General features: G+C 37.7%; 1 protein-coding gene across 1 annotated transcript in view; it reads right to left on the minus strand.

The window, feature by feature from the left end:
• Positions 1 to 22192, minus strand: part of Gmds (GDP-mannose 4,6-dehydratase) — a 505965-nt gene that overhangs the window by 409302 nt on the left and 74471 nt on the right. The window contains exon 2 of the mRNA XM_060372300.1: positions 5333 to 5377. Coding sequence (XP_060228283.1) covers positions 5333 to 5377 — 45 coding nt within the window. The remainder of the gene's footprint in view (positions 1 to 5332; positions 5378 to 22192) is intronic.

Genomic DNA, 22192 nt, shown 5'->3' on the forward strand with positions numbered 1-22192 from the left:
CTCTCAATACCAAAACAAAGATGTTTGACTTCAAAATGTTGAGTTCAAAGTAGGTGCTAAAATAAGAAAATGCTTTTTTCATTATTTATTAAGAAGATAGGTGATTCACACCTCTGGATTTCAAATTCTCCTGTGTCTTATTCTTGGAAGAGGATAGCTCCCAGGGATGGCTAGTGTCATTCATCTTTGGAAAGTATGGAAGACTTAGATTATATCAGCAGCCGGCATTTACACAGCAATGACCACATACCAGGCACTGATCTTTACGAAACAGAGTAAGCACATAGCAGACACTGGTCTTTACTGGTGGTGAGGCAGATCTTCACAGTCACCATACCACAAGTGAGAGCACTGCCTGACACTGCATAGCTAACACATAACGTACAACCTTAACAGGCACACTGATTCTATCCTGTCAGTATACCATGCAGTCTGTATATAGTCTTTTTCTAATCAAGGTACTAAGCTTCTGAAATAATGAACAACTTTGAAGAAAAATATCTCAAAAGTCCTCACGGATCAAGGAAGGAAGAGGAAGAAGTTCACATTCTAAAACACTCCCCTCACATAATGCCAGACTTTTGAATTGAGTCTCTTTTCTTCTTTGACACTCCATCTCAGGGGAAGTGATCATGTTTTCTTTTCTGGAAGGGAACCCCACAATGAATCTATTCTTTATTTTAAATTCTGCTATGCTGTGTTGCTGTTGTCTGGTTATTAAGAACATATTCTCTTATATTCATAGATAAATGTTAGCTTTTGAAGAGTTCAACTTGGACTTTTTTTTTCTTTTAGTATTAGTCTTTATTTCTCACATTTTTCTCTGTGCAAAATGAGCACACATTAGTCACCATATGCTATCAGCTTTCTAAAACTGTGGTGCTGAGCTATAATGTGCTTCCACACATACTAGAATGTACTTCAAGCCAGACTGTACTTCCACAGCAGGTTTCACTACTATTGACCTTTCTCCCCGAAAATCTGACAGAATGTGCAAGTTCTAGGATTTGAGGCAAAAGAACATGCCTGATTTCAATACTGTAATTCAGGAGTTATACTATAGTACCTTCTATAGCATGTATCTCTGGTTTGTCCCTATTCATTCTTTCTGCCACTCCTGTATCAAGAACAACCTTGTGTCTCACAAAGCTCCAATGGCTAAGTGTTTCATTCATGCCCTCTCTCACCTAAGTCTTCCCAAGGATCTTGGACAATAGACAGATATGCTCATCATCCCTATCCAACAGACAAAACAAACAAACAAACAAACAAACAAACAACAAACTAACTAACTAAAAACCAACCAACCAACCACCCAAACAAACAAAAAGCCCAGAAAACAAAGCTTTAAATGGGTCAAGAAATTTGACTGAGGACACAGAGCCACCAAGAAGAGAGGATTGAGCTATAATCCACACAGTGCCGAATCCCCAGGGCTAATTGCTATTGGGACTAAACCACATATTCAGCTGCTTGCTCTGTGCTGTATAAATAAAAGAAATATGAACTTTGAGCTTTAGCAAGGTACAAGTGTGTGTGTGTGTGTGTGTGTGTGTGTGTGTGTGTGTGTGTGTGTAAAGTGTCTTCAGGCTAACTGTACATAACACCTGACAATTCTTGATTTCCCTCACTATGAAGACATCTGCAGGCATTAAAGAATGAACAAGTGAGTCAGACATGGTGACACATGCCTGTAATCCCAGAGCATCAAGAATTCCAAGAAAGCCTGGGCTATTTAGTAAGACCTTTTCTCAAAATAAAAATAACACTAACAATGGTAATTATAACAAAATAATAACAATAAGCAAGTAGGGATGTGGTCAGTTTTAACGCTTTAAAAGCCAAGAAGCAAGCACTCAGAGCTGAGGCAGAGATGGAGCACACAGATGACCCTCAATATCCACAGACTCGGACACCATGGAGTCAACAAACTGTAGCTGCATCTAGCTGTTCTGAACAAGGACTTATTTATTACCTAATTAATACAACTAGTTATATAATATTTGCATTGGGGTGAGTATAATAACTATCTTAGTGATGAGTTAATGTACACAAAAGAATATGCATGAGCAACATACAAACCAAAATATTTTATAAAAGTAACTTGAATGTCCTCATACTTTGATATGTGCAGAGGCTCCTGGAACCAACACATTTGTAGATTATAAAAACAACAAACTGTATTTTACTTCTTTACTTTAAAGGGCTCACGCAAAATGTGATCAGATACAGAGGGTTCAGTGACATTAAATAGCCATCTTCCAATCTTCAACAATCAAAAGGCTCATGGACAAAGGCTTGATTAACTCTTACTAAGCATTCTGTTAATAAATGCTATTGTTCTGCATATATCTGTTCTTTGATGTTTTCTAAGCCTCTTATAGATTTTTGCTGCTTTTTAAATACAGTAAAAATACAGGAGCTTAATTAATTATGTTATTTTCCCCTGAGCTGGCTCTTTTCCTCTATTGGCCTCCTTCACCATGCCAGGCTCACTGAGCCACTGACAGCAAATCAAACTCTTCCTCTTCTAATAGGAGAACAAAGCAGCCTCAGCATCACACTCTTACAGTGCTGACCTGTTCCTGGCCCACACTTTGCTACCAAACTTATATTGTTCTAGTTATTTCTAAGCTTGCTGGTATTTCTGAATAGAAACTGAATCTGAATAATCAAAGTAGTTCAAAGATAAAGCTAGCAAGATGGCTTGGCACATAAAAGCATGTGCTGCCAAGCCTGATGACCTGAGTTCAATACTCCGGAAGATAAAACTATCTGCCACAAGTTGTCTTTGACATTCACACACAAGCTGCAGCACATTTGCATATATGCATAAAGTAAAACTTTTTAATGTAATAAAAAATAATAATGTAATTTTTAAAAAGTCTTAAGTAGTCCAGAAGTAAGATCCAACTGGATCACTCAGTCAATTCACTGACTCCACTGGTCCTTTATTCAGCAGTACCCTATCTGTTCACAGAAAGACAGCATCAGCAACACCTAGGGACATATAAGAAAGGACAATCCCAAACTTCTTAGCCAGTCTGTGGTATCATAACAGAACCCGAGGTATGTCCACACTAAAGGTTAAGAGTCTACTGAGGTAGGAGTCTATATTCACCCAAAACTGCTGTCATCGACCTCTGGATTCAGATGTGGTCAGGCATGTTCCCAGCCATTCAACTACACATTCTAATTCTTTACTGCTCATGGTCTAGAATACCCAAGAACTGCAGCTGATAACCCTGAAAATTTTCCAAAGCTGTCTATTTTTTTTTTTATTCACTGTAGTGTTTACTGTGGCCTAAATACAAAAAGATAAAGCCTATTTCACAATCAGACTCTTCTTAATAGGTCATTCAACAATTTTATCAATCAGCTCTTAAAATTTAAAGCAGGCCACTGAAGTTAATACAGCCTATACAAAACCCTTTAGTCTAATCACCCCTATACAGCTCACACTTTTACCACATTGTATGGAAGACTTTCTTCCTGTCCCCTTGCCTTGTCTTGTCCCTTCGCCCTGAATTACCAATGATGTTTTTTTCTAACAACTAATAAATCTCACTACTCTGATCCAATTGTGTCCGTCATAAATTCCTCCCAATTAACTGTAATTTGCCAAGTGTATCTTCTGCTGTCTTTCTATAACAGAACCAAATCTGTACCTTTAACTTCACAGTCTTAAAGAACTAAAATATTTGCAGGTCACCAGACAGCACGAAGCTCTCACTGCATCGATTTGTAAATCTTACATCACGCCTGTCCTCTAAAACCTGTTAATTTCTCAACGAGACACCTGAATACAGCTTTACTTCTCCGTGACAGCATTCCCTGCCTTCTCCAATACCACTTACAGCAATACATATGCAGCCCTGCTGCATGCAAATGATTAACGCCTACACAACATGACTAGCCCCAAGGCCTGCCCACCGACTGGCTCACTCACACTAACAGCATACAGCCAAACCCTGCCTAGTCTCCAAACTATATTCAGTCATTTCCCATTACTTCTAACTTCATTTCCACTCATGGTCCCACAGGTCCAACTCAAAGTATATCACAACACCCTTATGATTAGAGCAACATTCAATATATCATCTCCTTCTTCAACACTACAATGACTTGGCTTACTCAGCTTCTTATCTTGATGATAACTCACTCCCATCACTTGCAACCATACATCTTTTAGCAGCAGGTCCTACATATCTGAAACAGCACTTCAGATGTATCTTTACTATATCTTTCTGTTATTTATTAATATTTTAACTTAACAGCTTAACTAGACAACAACTTTTTCCTAAAACCAATACTTTTAAATTACTTATGACCTACTATAAATCTCATTGTTTTATTAAATATTTAGACTCTCAATTACTATAGCAATTTATTCCTGTAGACACCTGTGTATACCTGTGTACACAGGTACTCTTATAATTTCACTTGCCTTACTTTGATATTGCAAAATATAAAACTACTATAAAAGAACAGAAAAGGTTTCTAAGCACTGCTATGACTTCTTATAATCAAAGCTATTAGAAAATATTGAGTACAATAAGAAATTAATTCCATTTTTCTCCAAATCCTGTTAGCAAGCCAAATTTCTTGCAGTTCTCTTCCATTTGTCAACTGCACATTTCTATACAACATTGCTACAATCAGTAGTAGTAAACAGGAAATGTAAAACTATTAGTACAAATATTTCCAGCCAGCCAGGATATGGGCCAGTGTATAAGTTTTATTCTCTATAGATCAAGAATTTATTATGCATAAGTACCTCCAGAAAATGTTCTTTAAAAGTAAGTAGTAGAATATTTGGTAAACTACATCAGATTTAAACAAATTATTTCTAATGTTGAAGAAAACAATGATAATAGCAGCAACAATGGATCTGACAGATGCATCTTCCACAAAATAGACAGCTGTCTGTTAGAAAGCAAACACCTCCAGGTGTAAATCTTTCATGCAACCTTGCCAAAGATCAGCTTGGTTTTTATTGCTCTGTGCAATTTCCAAATTAAGTGACTTCACCATGAGTGGAACTTTTTAATGTAGCACATTACATCATAAATTAACCCTAACACTGTTATAGTCAGGCTCGTGCAGGCTGCTGCTTTATCAGAGAACGAGGGAGACATGTAGAACAGCTGAAGCCGGTGTGCTAACCAGCAGACAGACAGCACAATGAGCTGGCAGCATCACAGGCGCCAAGGCAGAGTTGTGCTTGGATTCTGATTTGTTATCAGGGTTTCCGTGGAAAGCACACCCAGAGGAAGCAAGGCAGCTGCATCCTAGCAATCCAGGGCAACCCCAGGAGCACGGAGTTACTCACCTCATATCCTTTCTCCAGCAGGAATTCTGCCAAGTATGAGCCATCCTGGCAAGAGAGGGAAAATTGAGAAGAGTTAGACCAATCGTGACTGGTACAGAATGGTGATCTACACTGAGTTTGGACACTATCATTTGAAAGGCAATTTAAAAAATAAAAATCATAGCAAACAAAATAAAAACAAAGCTGATAATGACAACAAACACTGAATGGTGTTCCACTCTTCACAGAACGGACAGCAATCCACATAAGCATCTCTGAAGACAGGAAAAAGTCAAAACCCAGGGAAATAATCAAAGCAACAGAAAGAGCATAAAGTTTCAGAACCATGTGGATTTGGGTTCAAGTTTTGCCATTTACAGACTATATGAAATATGCAAATGTTAGGTAAAAGTAGAAGTCAGCCTTGGTGCCAAAAGGAATACAACAAATTCTGGTGGGGACAGTACTTAAGAGAGACACCCTGAGAAGTTCAAGGGGAAACAGAGAGCACAAGATCTCAGTGTTACTGAGAATGACTCCACAGAATTGTGAAGGCTAGAAGTGCTAAAGAGGAAGGTGAGCACCTCCAAGGGAGCTCTCAGGGGCCAAAGTTAGCTGCTAAGACCTCCTGCTGTAGAAAGTCATTGAGTTTAAGAAGTTTTGTGGTGTAGGGGGTTTAGAGCTTTATAGGATGGATTTATAGGATGGATTTTTTACAATTAAAAATTCTTTATAACATAAATGTGTATGTATGATATATAAACTTCTAAAGAGGAAACTGTTGCTATCTGATGATATAATAAACACTTACATGAGTTTACTTTAAAACGTGGAGTAACTCCTACCTTAATAAGGGACATGAAGACAATCGTGTCTTTTCCACTACTAAAAATCTTAGTGATGTCCAAGCTGTTCTAGAGTACCCTTGCATTTTCTCTATTCATTTTAGAGTTTGATTCTTCCTTAAGGGTCATACATGAATCTACAATGCACAAACACATATTGAATTCGACTGACATCCAAGGTGTGTATGTGTGTGTATATTTATTTGTTAAACGAAAAGAACACTGGGAGTCTCAACTGGTAATAATTATTTTAGAAATTTCTAGATGAGAGTTTCTATTTAAATAATTTCATGTCACTTTACGAGGAAAAAAGTATGACAGATATCTAATTAAATTAGTCTGAGGGTCAAAAGTTGAACTATTACAATTCAAGGAGTATTAGCTTCCCTCAGAAAAAGAACCTGGACTTGCACTTTGTAGCCAATCCCATAATTGTTCTTCAGCTTTCTGCCCCAATGGGGAGTCCTTTTTATCCAACTGAGACTTAAACTAGGGGTCCAATTAATGCAAATTTGTGCTCTGAAATGTATCTGGAGTATTTGGGTTTTCTTAGGTTTCATAAGTTTGAAAAAAAAAAAAGCTTAAAATATCCCTTTGAGGTTCAGAAATCTCTACCAGATATTCTAGGAGAAAGAAAAATGAAGCAAGCTTCAGTATTATCATGATCTGACCTAAAGCTGGAACTGGAGACACCCTATGGGTCCTGAAAATGACAGGGCTGAGGAGCGAGTGTTTACAACATTAGTGCAGAAGTTCTGCATAAATTTATGCAGAATGGCAAGGCCAGGCATACAAAGGACACATTCTGAGGTCCATTAAAAACTCCAGCAGATTTTCTTCGGACTTCTTGACATAAATATTCTGGTTTATAGACTCATAGAAAAGAGAGTTTGGCCTTTCCCACTCAATCTTACAATATGTGTAGGTTTTACATACATTTAGGTGTTAGCTAATTCAAACCGAGAAGCTGAGTGGTTCAAGTCAGGACAAGACAAGCTAGCCTATATGATTACTGTATGTTTTGTTTCTTTTTGGGGAAGGGAATTGGAGTTAGAGGTAGTCCTGTGAGTCAATGAATAAGAAAGCAGTATCAAAGAAAACAGCTGCAATGATAATATTTTGACTACAGCCTCTAGAAGTCTTAGAACGCCAACTTGCTTTTGTTACAGTATTACTACCTTGAAGTAGCCAACACTACACTTTCCATTCTTTATCCACTTGGAATAAAACAGAATGCTTTATGTTCTACCATGCTCAAACAGAATTAAAACAGAGAGGGTGGGAGGTAACTCTGCTGGACCTCCCCGGGTAGGGAGAGTTGTGATTATTCACAAAGCTGATGTGAAACAGACCTGACCAGGACTGAACCCTGTCAATAAGGTCTTGTTCTTCTCACCCGAGCTGCTCCTCAAACTTTCCAACCACACTGGAACATTCTGAACCAGCAGTGGCACTCACTTCCTCCTCATTTCCTTGCCAGGCCCCTCCAGTGATAGGGCCCAGGCTGCACAATGAGTGGGAAAGGAGCCTAGCAAAGGCTCTTGGTCTCTGGCCCAGGGAGCTCAGCTGGCCTCTCCCTCATCCTCCCCACTGGCCCTGGGGGACTCCTGGGAGATGTGGTATCTGAGCACACAGCCAAACCAACAGGATAGCTGATAGAGAATGCTCCAATCAAACTAATGACTGGACAGTCACACCAAGGACCAGCAAGTAATGTTAACTTCGGACAGTTGACTCTAAAACCAAAGAAAACAGGCTAGATCTCCTCACTTGCTAGGACCCCTTATTAATCCCACCCAGGTTCAAAATGTGTTACTAAAAACATTTTAGTTGGAGCGATAATTTCCGAACTGTTACTTATTAAATTTAATTCTTCAGATGGTTATTGGAGGTATCTATTTTTATATGAAAGTGACTATCACTGTGGCTTTACTATTATTAAGACACAGAAACATTTTCTGTTTTTCTCTCATGTAAGAACTCAATAAAGAGAGTTAAACAGTCATTTGGCATGTCAGGAAACTAAGATATAGTATAAAATCACGCAACTAGTTATAGATGAAACTAGAACTAGAATTCAAGCCTTTCATTAGCTCAACTAGAAAATAATATCCCTCACTATTTCTCTGGGAGCTACCAAAACATGTCAAAGCACAACAGAGTAAACAAAGACCACTAAAGGGTTCATTTTCAAACTAACTTTATTGGGCCCTTTTCCATTACAGGGTGTTTTACAGATTAAACAGTGCTTCCAGTTTTAAGTGACCCAAACACAAAGAAACCATATAATTCTAGAATGCTCTAGAACCCAGAAAAGAAAAGAAAAGATGGGTGCCTGGGATTTCCAAGGTCTTGGCTCTGGGCATGTACATGCTGATGAGGTAGCACAGTGCTATGTGGAAGAGATTGCTTTGGTGGTACATATATGTAGGCGGGATGATGCCTCTTTACAAGATCCAAAAAGTGAGGTTTTTGTGTTTCTGTTATCTATCATGTATGTACAACTGGTCATTTTTCATGGGCATTGAGAATTATTCCACAGAGAATCACAAACAACTAAAGCATTATTCTAAAAGGATCATATTTCAACTATTATATGAAAACTATGTAAAAGTCTAGATCTACAAACAGAAAAGTTTATCCCCTTTTATTAAAGGCCATAGATGAGAAGTGACCAGGAGAAGTATTAACTGGACATCAAACTCAATGAACAGAAAACATTTGTATTTATGGTTTTGTTTTCTGTTTTCTGCCAACCTACTTACAGCCAATGTGAGCAAATGAAAAGGAGGAAAGGGTAACTTTGACATGTGCAGGAGTGCTTAACCTCTCTGGAATGCACACTAACTCACATTGCTTCCCTTTAGGCACCATTTGATAGTCTCTTTGAAAGAATAAGATGGAAGAAACCAGACTACTGAAAAAGATCAGTCTCACTCAAGCATGTCCCTTCTGCTGCCCCTGCATTGAATAAGGCTGAAGATGACTATAAATATGGTATTTAAAAAAACAAAAGTTGTTCAAAATGTTATAATATATTTTTTGTCTTTTTTTGTAACTGAATTGTAAATGGTTCTCAATAGTAAACCCTGTTCATGCAAAGTTAGGATATCAAAATGTTGGACACTCCTAGCAGGAGACAGAATACAACATTTTCTTGGAGAGAAAGTGCTTGTTTGCATAGCCTTCTACATTCTTTCCCCTCCATGTATTTTAATTACTCTAAAGAAAAACATCTTTTGCTGAGGACTGCCAATAGTTTGAAGTCAACCTAGGCTAAAGAGTGAGGTACATGACATTCTGGGTTATACTGTAAGACTATCTAAAGCAATAGCAACAATAATAAACACACCACATGCCAAAAAGGCATTTTTTTTCACCTGATCACTAATACAGTATCAAGGTATTCTGTAACTCACAATAAGAACTATATCACACCAATAATTGGGAAAGGATGCTGTTTTAAATCAGAATTTTTTTTCCAATGATTTAATCAGTGGGTTATGAAGCATCCAGGAAGAGAATATATTTTACAAGTATTGATACCTGGCTTATGTTTGTAGCAAATCACTGGATAATATCTATGTCAAACTCAGGATTCAAAAGACCATTGGGACCAATTAATCTAATGCTCTCATTTTACAGATCAGGAGACTGAGATTCAAAGAAACGAAATGTTTAGTGTAAAGTCACACACTGGGAAAGTAGGACCTTCATGGCTTCACAAGATGATGATGATGATGATGATTATGATGATGGAGGAGGAGAAGAAGGAGGAGCAGGAAAAGGAGGAAGGAGGAGAAACAGGAAGAGGAGGAGGAGGGGGTCTCAAGAATTCCAGAGCTCAGAATTCTGTTCTAAAATCCAAACAATCCAGCATGAAGGTTACATGTGGCATCCCAGCACTCAGAAGGCTCAGGCCAAAGGACTGAAAGCCAGTAACCTTTACTATAGTTAAGACCTTGTCTCAATAAAACAAAACCCTGTCTCAAACTCTGTAAAAGGAAAAGAATAAACTACTGAGTACACCTAAGTACATAAGATACCTAACTAACATATTACTGCATGAAGAACAAGAACAGAATCAATAATGACAAATAAAACAGTAAGTGACTATATAGTAGGAAGATATTTCAAATATGCATTTCATCTTGTATTCTTTAAAATTCAAGCTGCTTTCACCAAAGAACAGAGTTTCACTTCCACTTACTTCCTTGTAAAAAGGATCATACAACTCGAAATGATAGTTAACCACCTCTGAACAAAAGAATTGCCTATCCTCAGCCAAGACCTTCTGTAGCCACCTTTCTTTTTCTACTAAGGAAAAGACTTCTAAGCAGGTACTTCGTGGCTCAGGCTCATGCTAAGAAGGAAGAATGACTCTGCAACCAAGCCCTGGCTTCCCAGTGATTGACAGTGAGTACAAGGTTAATAGTAACACTTGGGTTCCAGAAAGAGGCAAATCAACTCCAGCCATCCTACATATTGTCTACCAGAACCCAGTAGTCAACATTTGAAGGGGAAAGCCCCAATTACACCCAATATTTTAATAGCAAACACCTTTTTAAAAAGTGACCTTTATGACATTGTTTTTCTTTATATTCTATATGGTGTGTGTGTGTGTGTGTGTGTGTGTGTGTGTGTGTGTGTATGTGTATGTGCGTGTGTGTACATGCATGCATAACACTGAACAAAAAGTTTAACATCACAACTTTTGGAACAGTGTTTTTTGAGGGAGATAAAACATATAAAAGCCAGAGGGTCAGGATGTTTGCTGTGAGATGGTATTTCTCAGAAATGACAAAGACATAACAGCCAGGCTATGGACACAGTATGGCCACCTAAACAAGCCCCAAACAATGACAATACAATAGACATGCTAACTTGGGAGAGGAAAACTCAAAGGGCTCTAACCCTAGACAAAGAACTGTAGATAATTAATGACTGCCAAGAGAGGAATTAGTCTTCCCCAGAGATACCAAGTGGTTTGCTCTGAAATCACATACATGTAAGCAACACTAAATGGACTCAGCAGCTATATATATTTATGTGTTACAAATACATACATATATACATGCATACATAATGTTTGTTAGCAATAATAATAATCTAATCAAAGAAAAAAAGGACACAAATTTAAAAGAGAGTTCACAGGAAGAATGAGAGTAGGAGGGAAGGGAAGAAAAAATGATATAATTACATTTTAATGAATATTTTAAAAGAACTATTAAAAAATGATGCTTGCCATCATATAAAGGTACATGAAGAGACTTTTAAAGTGATTAAGTTACTGATGAAGCATGTCTTGGTTCTAGTGATGTCTTCACTATATGCCACCAGAACTCATGTAATAACACCTACAAACTGGCAGACTGAACCCTTTGGTAAGCCCCCAAAGCCAGCTGTGAACTCCCAAACAATGTTGCTTGTCAAAATCTACGTTTTTGCACATAGGTAAGGAAATGAATCCACATTAAAAAAAAAAAAAAAAAAAAAAAAAACTGTTCTAAATATTAACAATTACTGTCCCAGAGGTTAAGATCATGAATGATTATTTTTATCTGTCTTTTCTACCTTATAATGAATACATCATACTATAATGATAAGAATTAAGGGGTTGGAGTGCTGGCTCAGGGGTTAAGAACACTGGCTGTTCTTCCAAAGGTTCTGAGTTCAATTCCCAGCAACCACATGGTGGCTTATTATAACCATCTATTTGGTGCCCTCTTCTGGTGTGCAGACACACATGCAGGCAGAACACTATAAATAATAAATAAATTTTTAAAATAAAAATAATAATATGAAATTAAATATACCACAATTTTACAGTAATTAAAAATATGCTTTTAAGACTGTGAAATGTACAGAATAATCTGGATTTAATAACATTCAAATAGCAACAATGACATTTAAGAACAAAAAAACTAAAGAGCTTTTGTGTTTGTGACACTGTATATCATTCATTCTGGCAGCTGTTCTTATTTTTTTTATCCTTTAACCTATTTTCCTAGCAGTTTCTATCCATTTTGTCAATCAGTTTACTTTAAAATTATCTAGAAAACATGAAGCTACCTAATTTTTATCTTCCATAACAGCCAGTCAAAAACTTAAACGATTTAACAAAGTTTTGGTCAGTAAAGACCCCAACAATGTAATCTGAAATCTATGTTCCTTATAAATTGCAAATGATGATTGTACAACCTTAGTTCAGTGAGCTAACAAGAAAACAAATACCAAATGTGAACTCCAGGTATATTTTGCCTAACCCATAAAACCATTAATTCCAAAAGACTAAAATGGCTTTCTGTAATCAGTAAGGTTTATAGGAAAATGGAACTAAAGAAAAAAAGGCAGTAGAGAGGAAGCCTTTATTAATAAGAAACATAAATTTTAATCAAATGATTAGGAAAAAGGCAAACACACCAATAACCCAACATTACAGTCCCAGCAATGTTTGAAGGTTATCACAAGCAAAAACAAAGACACTTGCTAACAATGTACACATGAGTGGGGGAGTCCAGCTCTCACTGCCACAGAATCCGATCTACTCCTTCAGTTTGAACCTATTTTTCTTCCCTATATCTCTGAGTCCCTGCCGCCATTCCTGCCGTTCATGTTGAAGCGTTTGTTCCATTTATTATATGTGTGCCATGATGCAGTGTGGAGGTCAGGAAACAATCCTCAGAAGTTACTTCTTTTCTTCCACCTTGTGGGATCCAACAATCAAATTCATGTTATGAGGCTTTGTTGGAAACTCCTTTCTATCTAGTGAGTCACCTCTCTGGCTCTGCAGACAGTAAGAGACCTAACAGTCAGCATTCACACAGGTCTTGGAATATGTATGCCACGTGTGTTTGAGATGGTCCTCATCTAGTCACTATTTAGATCCACACAAATTCCACAAAGATGCCACCCTGATTACCTCCACTTTAAGTCAGAAAAGCAGGGCAAATTCAGACTAGTCTGTTCGAGGTCAATACTGTGATGGCCAATCTTGATTGTTAACTTGACACACTTGTGAAGGGGAACTCTCAAACTGAGAAACTGCCTCCATCAGATTGGCATTTGAGTGTATCTGTTGAGCATTTTCTTTATTTACTACTTGATGTAGGTGGGTCCAGCACATTGTGGACAGAGTCATCCATAGGCAATTTTGGAACTACAGATATTTTAATAAAACAGACTTCTGTAGACTATTAGTAATTGAAAGAAAGCAGAATTAATGAATATCAAACACCCACTTGAGGCCATGAGTCTAAGGAAATGGAGGACAGGAAAGAAATAAGAAATTCAGTTCCTGCTCTTTTGCTCTGTGAAGTATCTGGGCATTTCCTGATCTAGACAGCACAATACTCCAATTCTGGAGGAGTCCTCAAGCTTTCTCATGCATCAGCACACTCACATGTGGACAGGATGAAAATAGTAGGCAGTAACCTGTGGAGCTATCTGAGAATTGTGGTAGATGCATGAGTCATGGACAGGAAGTGGGAAAGCTTTGTGGATAAAAGAAAAGCTATCTTCTATACTGGATGGCACAGTGCCCTGAAGAAATAAATCACCCCACCTGAGCATGAAATCAAGGAATCAGGGAAAAAAAAAAAAAAGAGGAAATACAAGAAGCATATCCACCTAACAGGCTAGTTCAGTGCTGGTGTGAATATCTTCTTTCATGTTTGGAGCACAGTATATCAGCACTCCAGACACATTAATAAGGGTTTTTACAGAGTTACAGAAATGCCAATAATGAATTACCAGTAAGCTTCATGCATAACTGTACAGTACACAGATGTTAAGTATATAAAAACTAAAACTATAGATTTAATTCCTTTCCCTTTCCTTTTGCTTTGCTCACTATCTTTTAAAGTGACTGCCTATACAGTGCAAGGCTGTTTCTTCAGCACCGATCACTCAAGTGTTTTACAGAAGAAATGAGTTTCTGCATGTCCTCTTAAAAAAAAAAAAAAAAAAAAAAGCAGAGTGGCCTCTGTCTAATGCTCCACGAGGAGCAAAAACTCTGAAACTTGGAAGAAAAAAAAAACAAAAACATTTTATATTGAAGAAAAAAATTATAAAATGTTAGTATTTACTTGATTTATCAATGTGTTCCTATGTGTGTCGTTTTATAATTTATATCATACCTTTGGAAGAAAAGCAAAACAAATGTTTGTTTGTTTATGGCATCTAGAGTAACACCAATGATTATCTCTCCCCATTTTGCTGCAGTTGTTGCTTCCAAAAGATTTGTAAATATTCCCGCTTCTTTTAAACTGATCTCTTTGATACCTATAATTACTTTGCTTAACCCAGGTAAGATTGCTCTTAAAATATATACAGATTATGATATAAATGTCAGATCTTCTCTATCCCTACGGAATATCTTCTATGTACAAAATATAAAATCAATAAAGAAACTATGATTTGGGGAATTGGAGGGAAAAACTCAGTAGTAAAGCACTTGCTTACTGGCATGTGGAAAACTCTAGGCTCAAAAACAAACAAAAAGACACATTTTGCTTTGAGCAAATTAAACATACTTAAAGATTGGTAATGTTCAAGTGTGCATATGTAAGTGCAATGCAAAAAAAATGTGTTAGCATCCCCCTAGAAAGCATCAGGTGATAAAACTGATGCTAACAAGAACAGATGGAATATTCTACATTAAGGGTATAAATAAATCTAAGGAAAAAAAAAAGGCTGATATTTTTGGAAGCAGAGTTCTCAGATCAGCTCAGCTGATAAAATTCAATCGTGTTGTTTTTGGGTTAGGTTGTAGTAGATTACACCACACATTTTGAAGGAGTGAGGTGGCTTTCTAGAGGAAAAAACGTAGTTTCCAAAATGGATTAGACATCATCCCTATGTCGATTTCAGTAGCACTGAGCTCTAAACTTCCCAGCAAGCCAAAGTCTTAGGCTGAAATTGAAGAGTTTAATTAACTTTAGTGTCAAAGCTAAAAAGCACGTGCCTCTGACTGACCAGTAACTTTCTGTCTAATCTCATAATACTTAAACATCTACTCATGGCTTCTGCTTCCCTGTTAACCTCTCTCCTGAGACTTACAAGACATTTAGAAAAGGATTACATTTTATAGGTCACACATAAAGCTATAGGTATAACATGTAGCATTATAGGTATGATTAGTTCAACATCACATTACAGCATATATTTTTAGCATTTAGTATTATAGCATTTATTATACAGTGTTATATATTTACTGTTTCTACCTAAATGAGACCTTCTAAAATATTATATATAATTACTACAGTTGCTAAGTACTCTATGTAATTTTCTCATGTGTTGTTAATACCATCTTTGTGAATAGTTGAGATATCCTAATTTTTCCAGAGTGGAAAAACTGAAATCTGGGCCAGTGAGATAGCTCAGTAGTTAAAGGCACTTGTTGACGAACTTGAGACATGAGTTTTATTCCGGGAGCCCACACTGTATTAGGAGAGAACTGTCTCCTGCAAGTTGTCTTCTGACCTCTGCCATACCTACACACATACACACAATGAATATAGGTAACCACTCATGGATATAACCTAGAACCCCTGCTCAGATATAGCCCATGGTAGCTCAGTCTCCAAGTGGGTTATCTAGTAAGGGGAACAGGGACTGTTTCTGACACGAACTCAGTGGCTGGCTCTTCAATCTCCTCCCCCTGAGGGGGGAGCAGCCTTACCAAGCTACAGAGGAAGACAATGCTACCAGTCCTGATCAGACCAGATAAGCTAGGGTCAGATGGAAGGGGAGGAAGACCTCCCCTATCAGTGGACTTGGAGAGGGGCATGGGAGGAGATGAGGGATGGAGAGTGGGATGGAGAGAGAATGAGGGAGGAGACTACAGCTGGGATACAAAAGAATAAACTGTAAAAAAAAAAAAAAAAAACTTTTAAAACAAAAGTTAAAGTTCATAAAAATAAAGCCCTTGTTCAAGGTCATAGAGGAAAAGAACTTAGCAAAATGCAAGCCAAGTTAACGAGTCCTAACTGCGATGTAACTTCCACAATACTTGTGACTTATCCAAAATCAAAATGTTTCAACCAGAATAAGATGTCATTGCACTTTAAGCCTCCTAGTCACTGAGTAAATTTATATGAAAACTCATGGAAACAAACAACTGAATTGTGTATCAAAAAGTCATTTGGTTTGTTGTTTTTCTGTTTTGTTTTAGTTTTCACTTTTTAATAACTGATTGGACTTCGACGTATAAGCATTCACTTTCAAAACTACATTTGTTGGGCATGGAGAGACTGGTCAGAGGCTAAGAGCACTGGCTGTTCTTCCAGAGACCTGGGTTCCATGGATTTTTCACTTGTAGGCTATATCTAAGACAACTTCTCCATAGTTTGCTCTTGGAAATAATGGAGATAACAAAGAACCCCTCCACAGATGTAGCCTATGGCAGCTCAGTCTCCAAGTGGGGTTACCTAGTAAGGGGAACAGGGACTGTCTCTGACATGAACTCAGTGACTGGCTCTTTGACACCCCACCCCGGGGGGAGCAGCCCTACCAGGCCACAGAGGAAGACAATGCAGACATTTCCTAATGAAACCTAATAGGCTAGGGTCAGAGGGAGGGGGAGGAGGACCTCTCTATCAGTGGACTTGGGGAGGCACATGGGAGATGAGGGAAGGAGGGTAGGGTTGGGAGAGGATGAGGGAGAGGGATAGAGCTGGGATACAAAGTGAATAAACCGTAATTTATAAAAACATAAATAAATTTAAAAAAGAAAAAAATGGGATATATCAATGAAACACATCTGATTTCAATATTTATATTCTAAAGATGTAAACATTTTACCTAATATAGCTAAATTACTGACATGACAAAATTTTCTCCATATCCACCTGATATTCTTTGAAATATGCACATTCAAACTACCTATGTTATGAATCTGATACATATTTCTGTATAAATTTTTAAGGCCTATGATATAGAGTCTTTTAAGTATTAACTTACAGTCAATCATGTAAAAGCCAACTCCTCTAAAACTAAAATGCTTCAAATTGTTCAAATTTCAAATAACTTATCTTTTAAACTTTAGAAAGCTCTTATGATCCAAGTATTATTTTAGTAATGTAATTAGATATTTAAATTCTATGCTGCAAGCTTTTGCCTTTTCTTATAATGTTCTATTAAAATTCCTCTAAAATATTTTTGCCATTTTTCCACCTAAAAATTATTTCTTCTTTTGTATATAAGCCCAGCATATTCTCTAGGTAGCTACAGTTATTGGCTTTCTTAAAATTTTCTGTTAAAACTTTAAAATGTATTGAACACTAAATACTGATTTCAGGAAACTAATTACTTTATTTTATCATTTGAGAGGAAACTTCTGATCAAATCCATTAAATACGCCTACAATGTTTAGTTAATTTTCTTCAATTTTTTTTCACACAGTCTCTTTCTTTTGCTTTGGCATTGCAAAGCACAAATGTTATTCACGTTGAAACTCTCTCTCTCTCTTTCCCCCAACTTTGGTAATCACAATGATTATCTGTACTTATTTTTGAACCAGGGGTGATGGTATGCCTACACTTTAAATTTAGAAATTTGCCCTTTATTAATTTAGTTAAAGGTAACTTAATAATAATAATTCTTAGTAATAATTATATAAATGTAATGATCCTTAGTAGTAATTATATAAATGCAAAATTAGTTATTTTAATTTATTATTGTGTGTGTGCCCATAAGCATGTGTATGATGGAGGGGGACATGTGCCATGTCACAACAGAATCTCCAAGAATAAGAGGAATGGTCAAGTAGGATTTGAGGTACGTCAGTTGAAAGAAGTGTATCTCTACGAATCATTTGTCAGTCACTGTCAGCAACCACAGGGTCTTGGGGGTGGGGGTGGGGGAAGAACAGTCTTCTCTGGCATACTCTTGCCTACCATAGCAACCTTCTCAAGTCTGTGGCTACTAAGAGTCATATAAGCTGTTTTTCATCCTTAGCTCTCCTGAATGTCCTATCCTTGGCACACTCACTAAGTACAACTCAGAATTCTAGGTTCTGGTTCAACTTTCACCTCTGTTCCGGCCATGTCAGAACCCAGCATTAAGAAACCTGAAAAGCACAGTGTACTTTTCCCATGACCACTCTCAAAATAGGCTATGTTTTAACCTACGGTAGAAACATGGACTAATCTGCTTTCCTAGCTAGGCTGTAGGATACCAAAATAACACCATAACTACCATATTCATTTTGACTTTGTATACTGATGTGCCACTGGCTTACAATACATCACTGTTCACAACTAAAATTCAATGTCCTAACACTTCCAATCTCATAAGTCTTAGGTCTCCAAGCAGATACAACAAGGACCTAATGATGTCTGAAACAAATATCAGAACTATTATCAGTCACTTGGCCACCTTGGCCTCAAATATGACAACTCAAATTCTTACGTCTGCCACTGGTGGTGGAGAAAGGAAAGAAGGGATGGAGGGAAAACACCCAATAAATGCAAGTGCTTAGTATATAGTAGTCTAGCTTCCAGGTGAAGGATCTAGGCTTATCAAACCACAGTGTTGCAACAATGAGCTCATGAAGAGATCACAACTCTATAGGAAAGGTGTTACAGAGTTATGGTTCTCAATTAACAATTTCCTCATTCTCAAAAGCCTAATTAAATGAAAACAATCTGATTCTCTAAAACAATCTACTTCTTCCTGCCATGTATATTACCCTGTTCAATCATGTGTCAGACATCTGCTAGTGTCTCAACAAATATTCTGGATGCAGAGCAAAAGACAAGAGCATCTCTATCAATAGATGAAACTGCCAACAGTAATACAAACTGAACAGGCAATATTGAACATGGGCAGCAATCTAGGACAAGTTTCTAAATATTAGCCCTCTGAACAACAAAATGGGTCTCTTGATTATTCCAATTTTAAGGGTGAAATATGAAGTATAGCTACACAGTTACAGAGAGGTGATATGAAGGTTCAAAAGTAGATAGTCTATATTCTTTTGATGATGGTTAGTCAAGCACAGCCACAAGAAAAATGCAGGAGAGACTCAGTAAGACAAGGTTTACTATCTTCAAAGGTCCCACAGAGCAAGCACAGCATGCATCATTCAGGGCCAAGTGAAGAAGTATTAGAACAGGCAGAAGCAGAAAGAACAGGAGTAAGGGGAGAGCCAGGAAGAGCCTTTTCTTGTTTTTCAGGAAAAGCAAAGCAGGCAGGACAAGCAGCCCAAGGCTAGCTGGCTAGAATAAGAAATGGTGGGCTCTGAGCCTTGGGGATGGTATCTAGCGGCCTGGCACTTGGCCCTGAGAAGAAGATGGTCTTCTAAAGTACCTCATGAGAGAAAGGATGTTCTAGAACAGTTAGTGCCACATCAAGGACATGCTCTTACTTAAACTTTTGTTGTCTTTGACTAGCTAGTCTTGGGAGAAACAGTTTCTTTTCATTTTTTTTTTACATTTTTTTATTTTTTTATATTAATCACAGGTTATTTACTTTGTATCCCAGCCGTAGCCCCCTCCCTCATTCCCTCCTAATCCTGCTCTCCCTCCCTCATCTCCTCCCTGCGCCTTTCCAAGTCCACTGATAGGGGAGGACCTCCTCCCCTTCCATCTGACCCTAGCTTATCAGGTCTCTTCAGGACTGGCTGCAATGTCCTCTTCTATGGCCTAGCAAGGCTGCTCCTCCCTCGGGGAAGAGGGGATCTAAGAGCTCGCCATTGAGTTCATGTCAGAAATAGTCCCTGTTCCCCTTACTTACTAGAGAACCCACTTGGATAGTGAGCTACCATGGGCTATATCTGGGCAGGGATTCTAGGTTATATCCATACAAGGTCTTTGGTTGGAGTAACAGTCTCATGAAAGACCCCTATGCTTTGACATATTTGGTCCTTGTGGAGTTCCTGTACTCTCCAGGTCTTACTAACTCCCCCTTCTTTCATATGATCCCCTGCACTCTGCTGAAGGTTTGGTTATGAGTCTTACTATCTGCTTTGATACACTGCTAGGTAGAGTCTTGCAGAGGCCCTCTATGGTAGGCTCCTGTCCTGTTACTTGTTTGCTCCTACATCCAATGTCCATCCTATTTGTCTTTCTAAGTGAGGATTGATCATCTTACCCCGGGTTCTCTTTCTTGCTTATCTTCTTTAGGTGTATAGATTTCAGTATATTTATCCTATCTTATAGGTCTATATAAGTGAGTATACACCATGTGTGTCTTTCTGCTTTTGGGATACCTCACTCAGGATGATCATTTCTAGGTCCCACCATTTGCCTGAAAATTTCATGATTTCCTCATTTTTAATTCCTGAGTAGTATTCCATTGTGTAAAAGTACCACTATTTCTGTATCCATTCTTGAACTGGTGGACATCTGGGTTGTTTCCAGGTTCTCGCTATTACGAATAAAGCTGCTACAAACATGGTTGAGCAAATGTCCTTGTTGTGTACTTGGGCATCTTTTGGATATATGCCTAGGAGTGGTATAGCTGGATCCTGAGGAATCACCACTATTCCTAATTATCTGAGAAAGCACCAGATTGATTTCCGAAGTGGCTGTACAAGTTTGCATTCCCACCAGCAATGGAGGACAGTTCCCCTTTCTCCACAACCTCTCCAGCATGTTTTGTCACTTGAGTTTTTGATCTTAGCCATTCTGATGGGTGTAAGGTGAAATCTCAGGGTCATTTTGATTTGCATCTCCCTGATGGCTAAGGACACTGAGCATTTCTTTAAGTGTTTTTCTGCCATTCTACAATCCTCTACAGAGAGGTCTCTGTTTAACTCCGTGCCCCATTTTTAAATTGAATTACTTGAATTGTTACTTTTTAACTTCTTGAGTTCTTTATATATACTGGATATCAGCCCTCTGTCAGATGTAGGGTTGGTGAAGATCCTTTCCCAGTCTGTAGGCTGTCGTTTTGTTTTGATGACAGTGTCTTTTGCTTTACAGAAGCTTTTCAGTTTCATGAGGTCCCATTTATTTATTGTTGATCTTAGAGCCTGTGCTGTTGGTGTTCTGTTCACCTGGTCTCCTGTACCAATGAGTTCTAGGGTCTTCCCCACTTTTTCTTCTAATCAATTTAATGTGTTTGGTTTTAGGTTGAGGTCTTTGGTCCACTTGGACTTTAGTTTTGTGCAGGGTGATAAATATGGATCTATTTTCATTTTTCTGCATATAGACATCCAGTTGGACCATCACCATTTGTTGAAGATGCTGTCTTTTTTCCATTGAATGATTTTGGCTTCTTTGTCAAAAATCAAGTATTCATAGATGTGTGGGTTTATTTCTGGATTTTCTATTCAGTTCCATTGATCTTCCTTTCTGTTTCTATGCTAATACCATGCAGTTTTTATTACTCTTGCTCTGTAGTACAGCTTGAGATGAGGGATGGAGATACCTCCAGATGATCTGTTGTTGTACAAGATCATTTTGGAAATTACCAGAACCATTTATAAAGTGTCAAAATTTCAAGAGACTTGAAAAATGCACCATGCCTATCTCCTGAACAGTGTTAGTATGCTATCAGAACAGGCCCAACATATGGCTATGATGGACACTGTGAATTTATCTGGAAGAGTACAAGGATCCACAAAGAAGGTAGAACTTTAATTGAATATTAAGTAAAAAGTGGGACTCTGAAAAAGGATAAAATAAAAGAAAGGCTTTCAGGAAAAAAAACTAACCCATGGAAAGGAATCCTGGTCAGCCCTGGGAGAAGCAAGTACTATATGTTAGTAGAGCCAGTGTCCTAAAAAAAAAAAAAAAAAAACAGTAGACAAGGATGGAGCTGAAGGTTTAAAATGAACTTCTCTTTATAAGCACAAGCTTCGGGTGTTTTTTGTAATAACAGAAAATAGACTATTACACTTGTCTTTACTAGCAATCATGGAAATGAAAAGCACATTTTTACACTCACTAGATCAGCCAACATGTAAAACATCTACAAACACCAACTATTAGCAAAGATGTATTCTTATAAAAAAGACAGAGTGGGGCACATATTCCTGTGTATATAAAACATGTTGGAAGACAACAGCTATTTCCCAGTACTGGTGTTG

The sequence above is a fragment of the Meriones unguiculatus genome, chromosome 19, assembly GCF_030254825.1.
Source record: "Meriones unguiculatus strain TT.TT164.6M chromosome 19, Bangor_MerUng_6.1, whole genome shotgun sequence".
NCBI lineage: Eukaryota > Metazoa > Chordata > Mammalia > Rodentia > Muridae > Meriones > Meriones unguiculatus.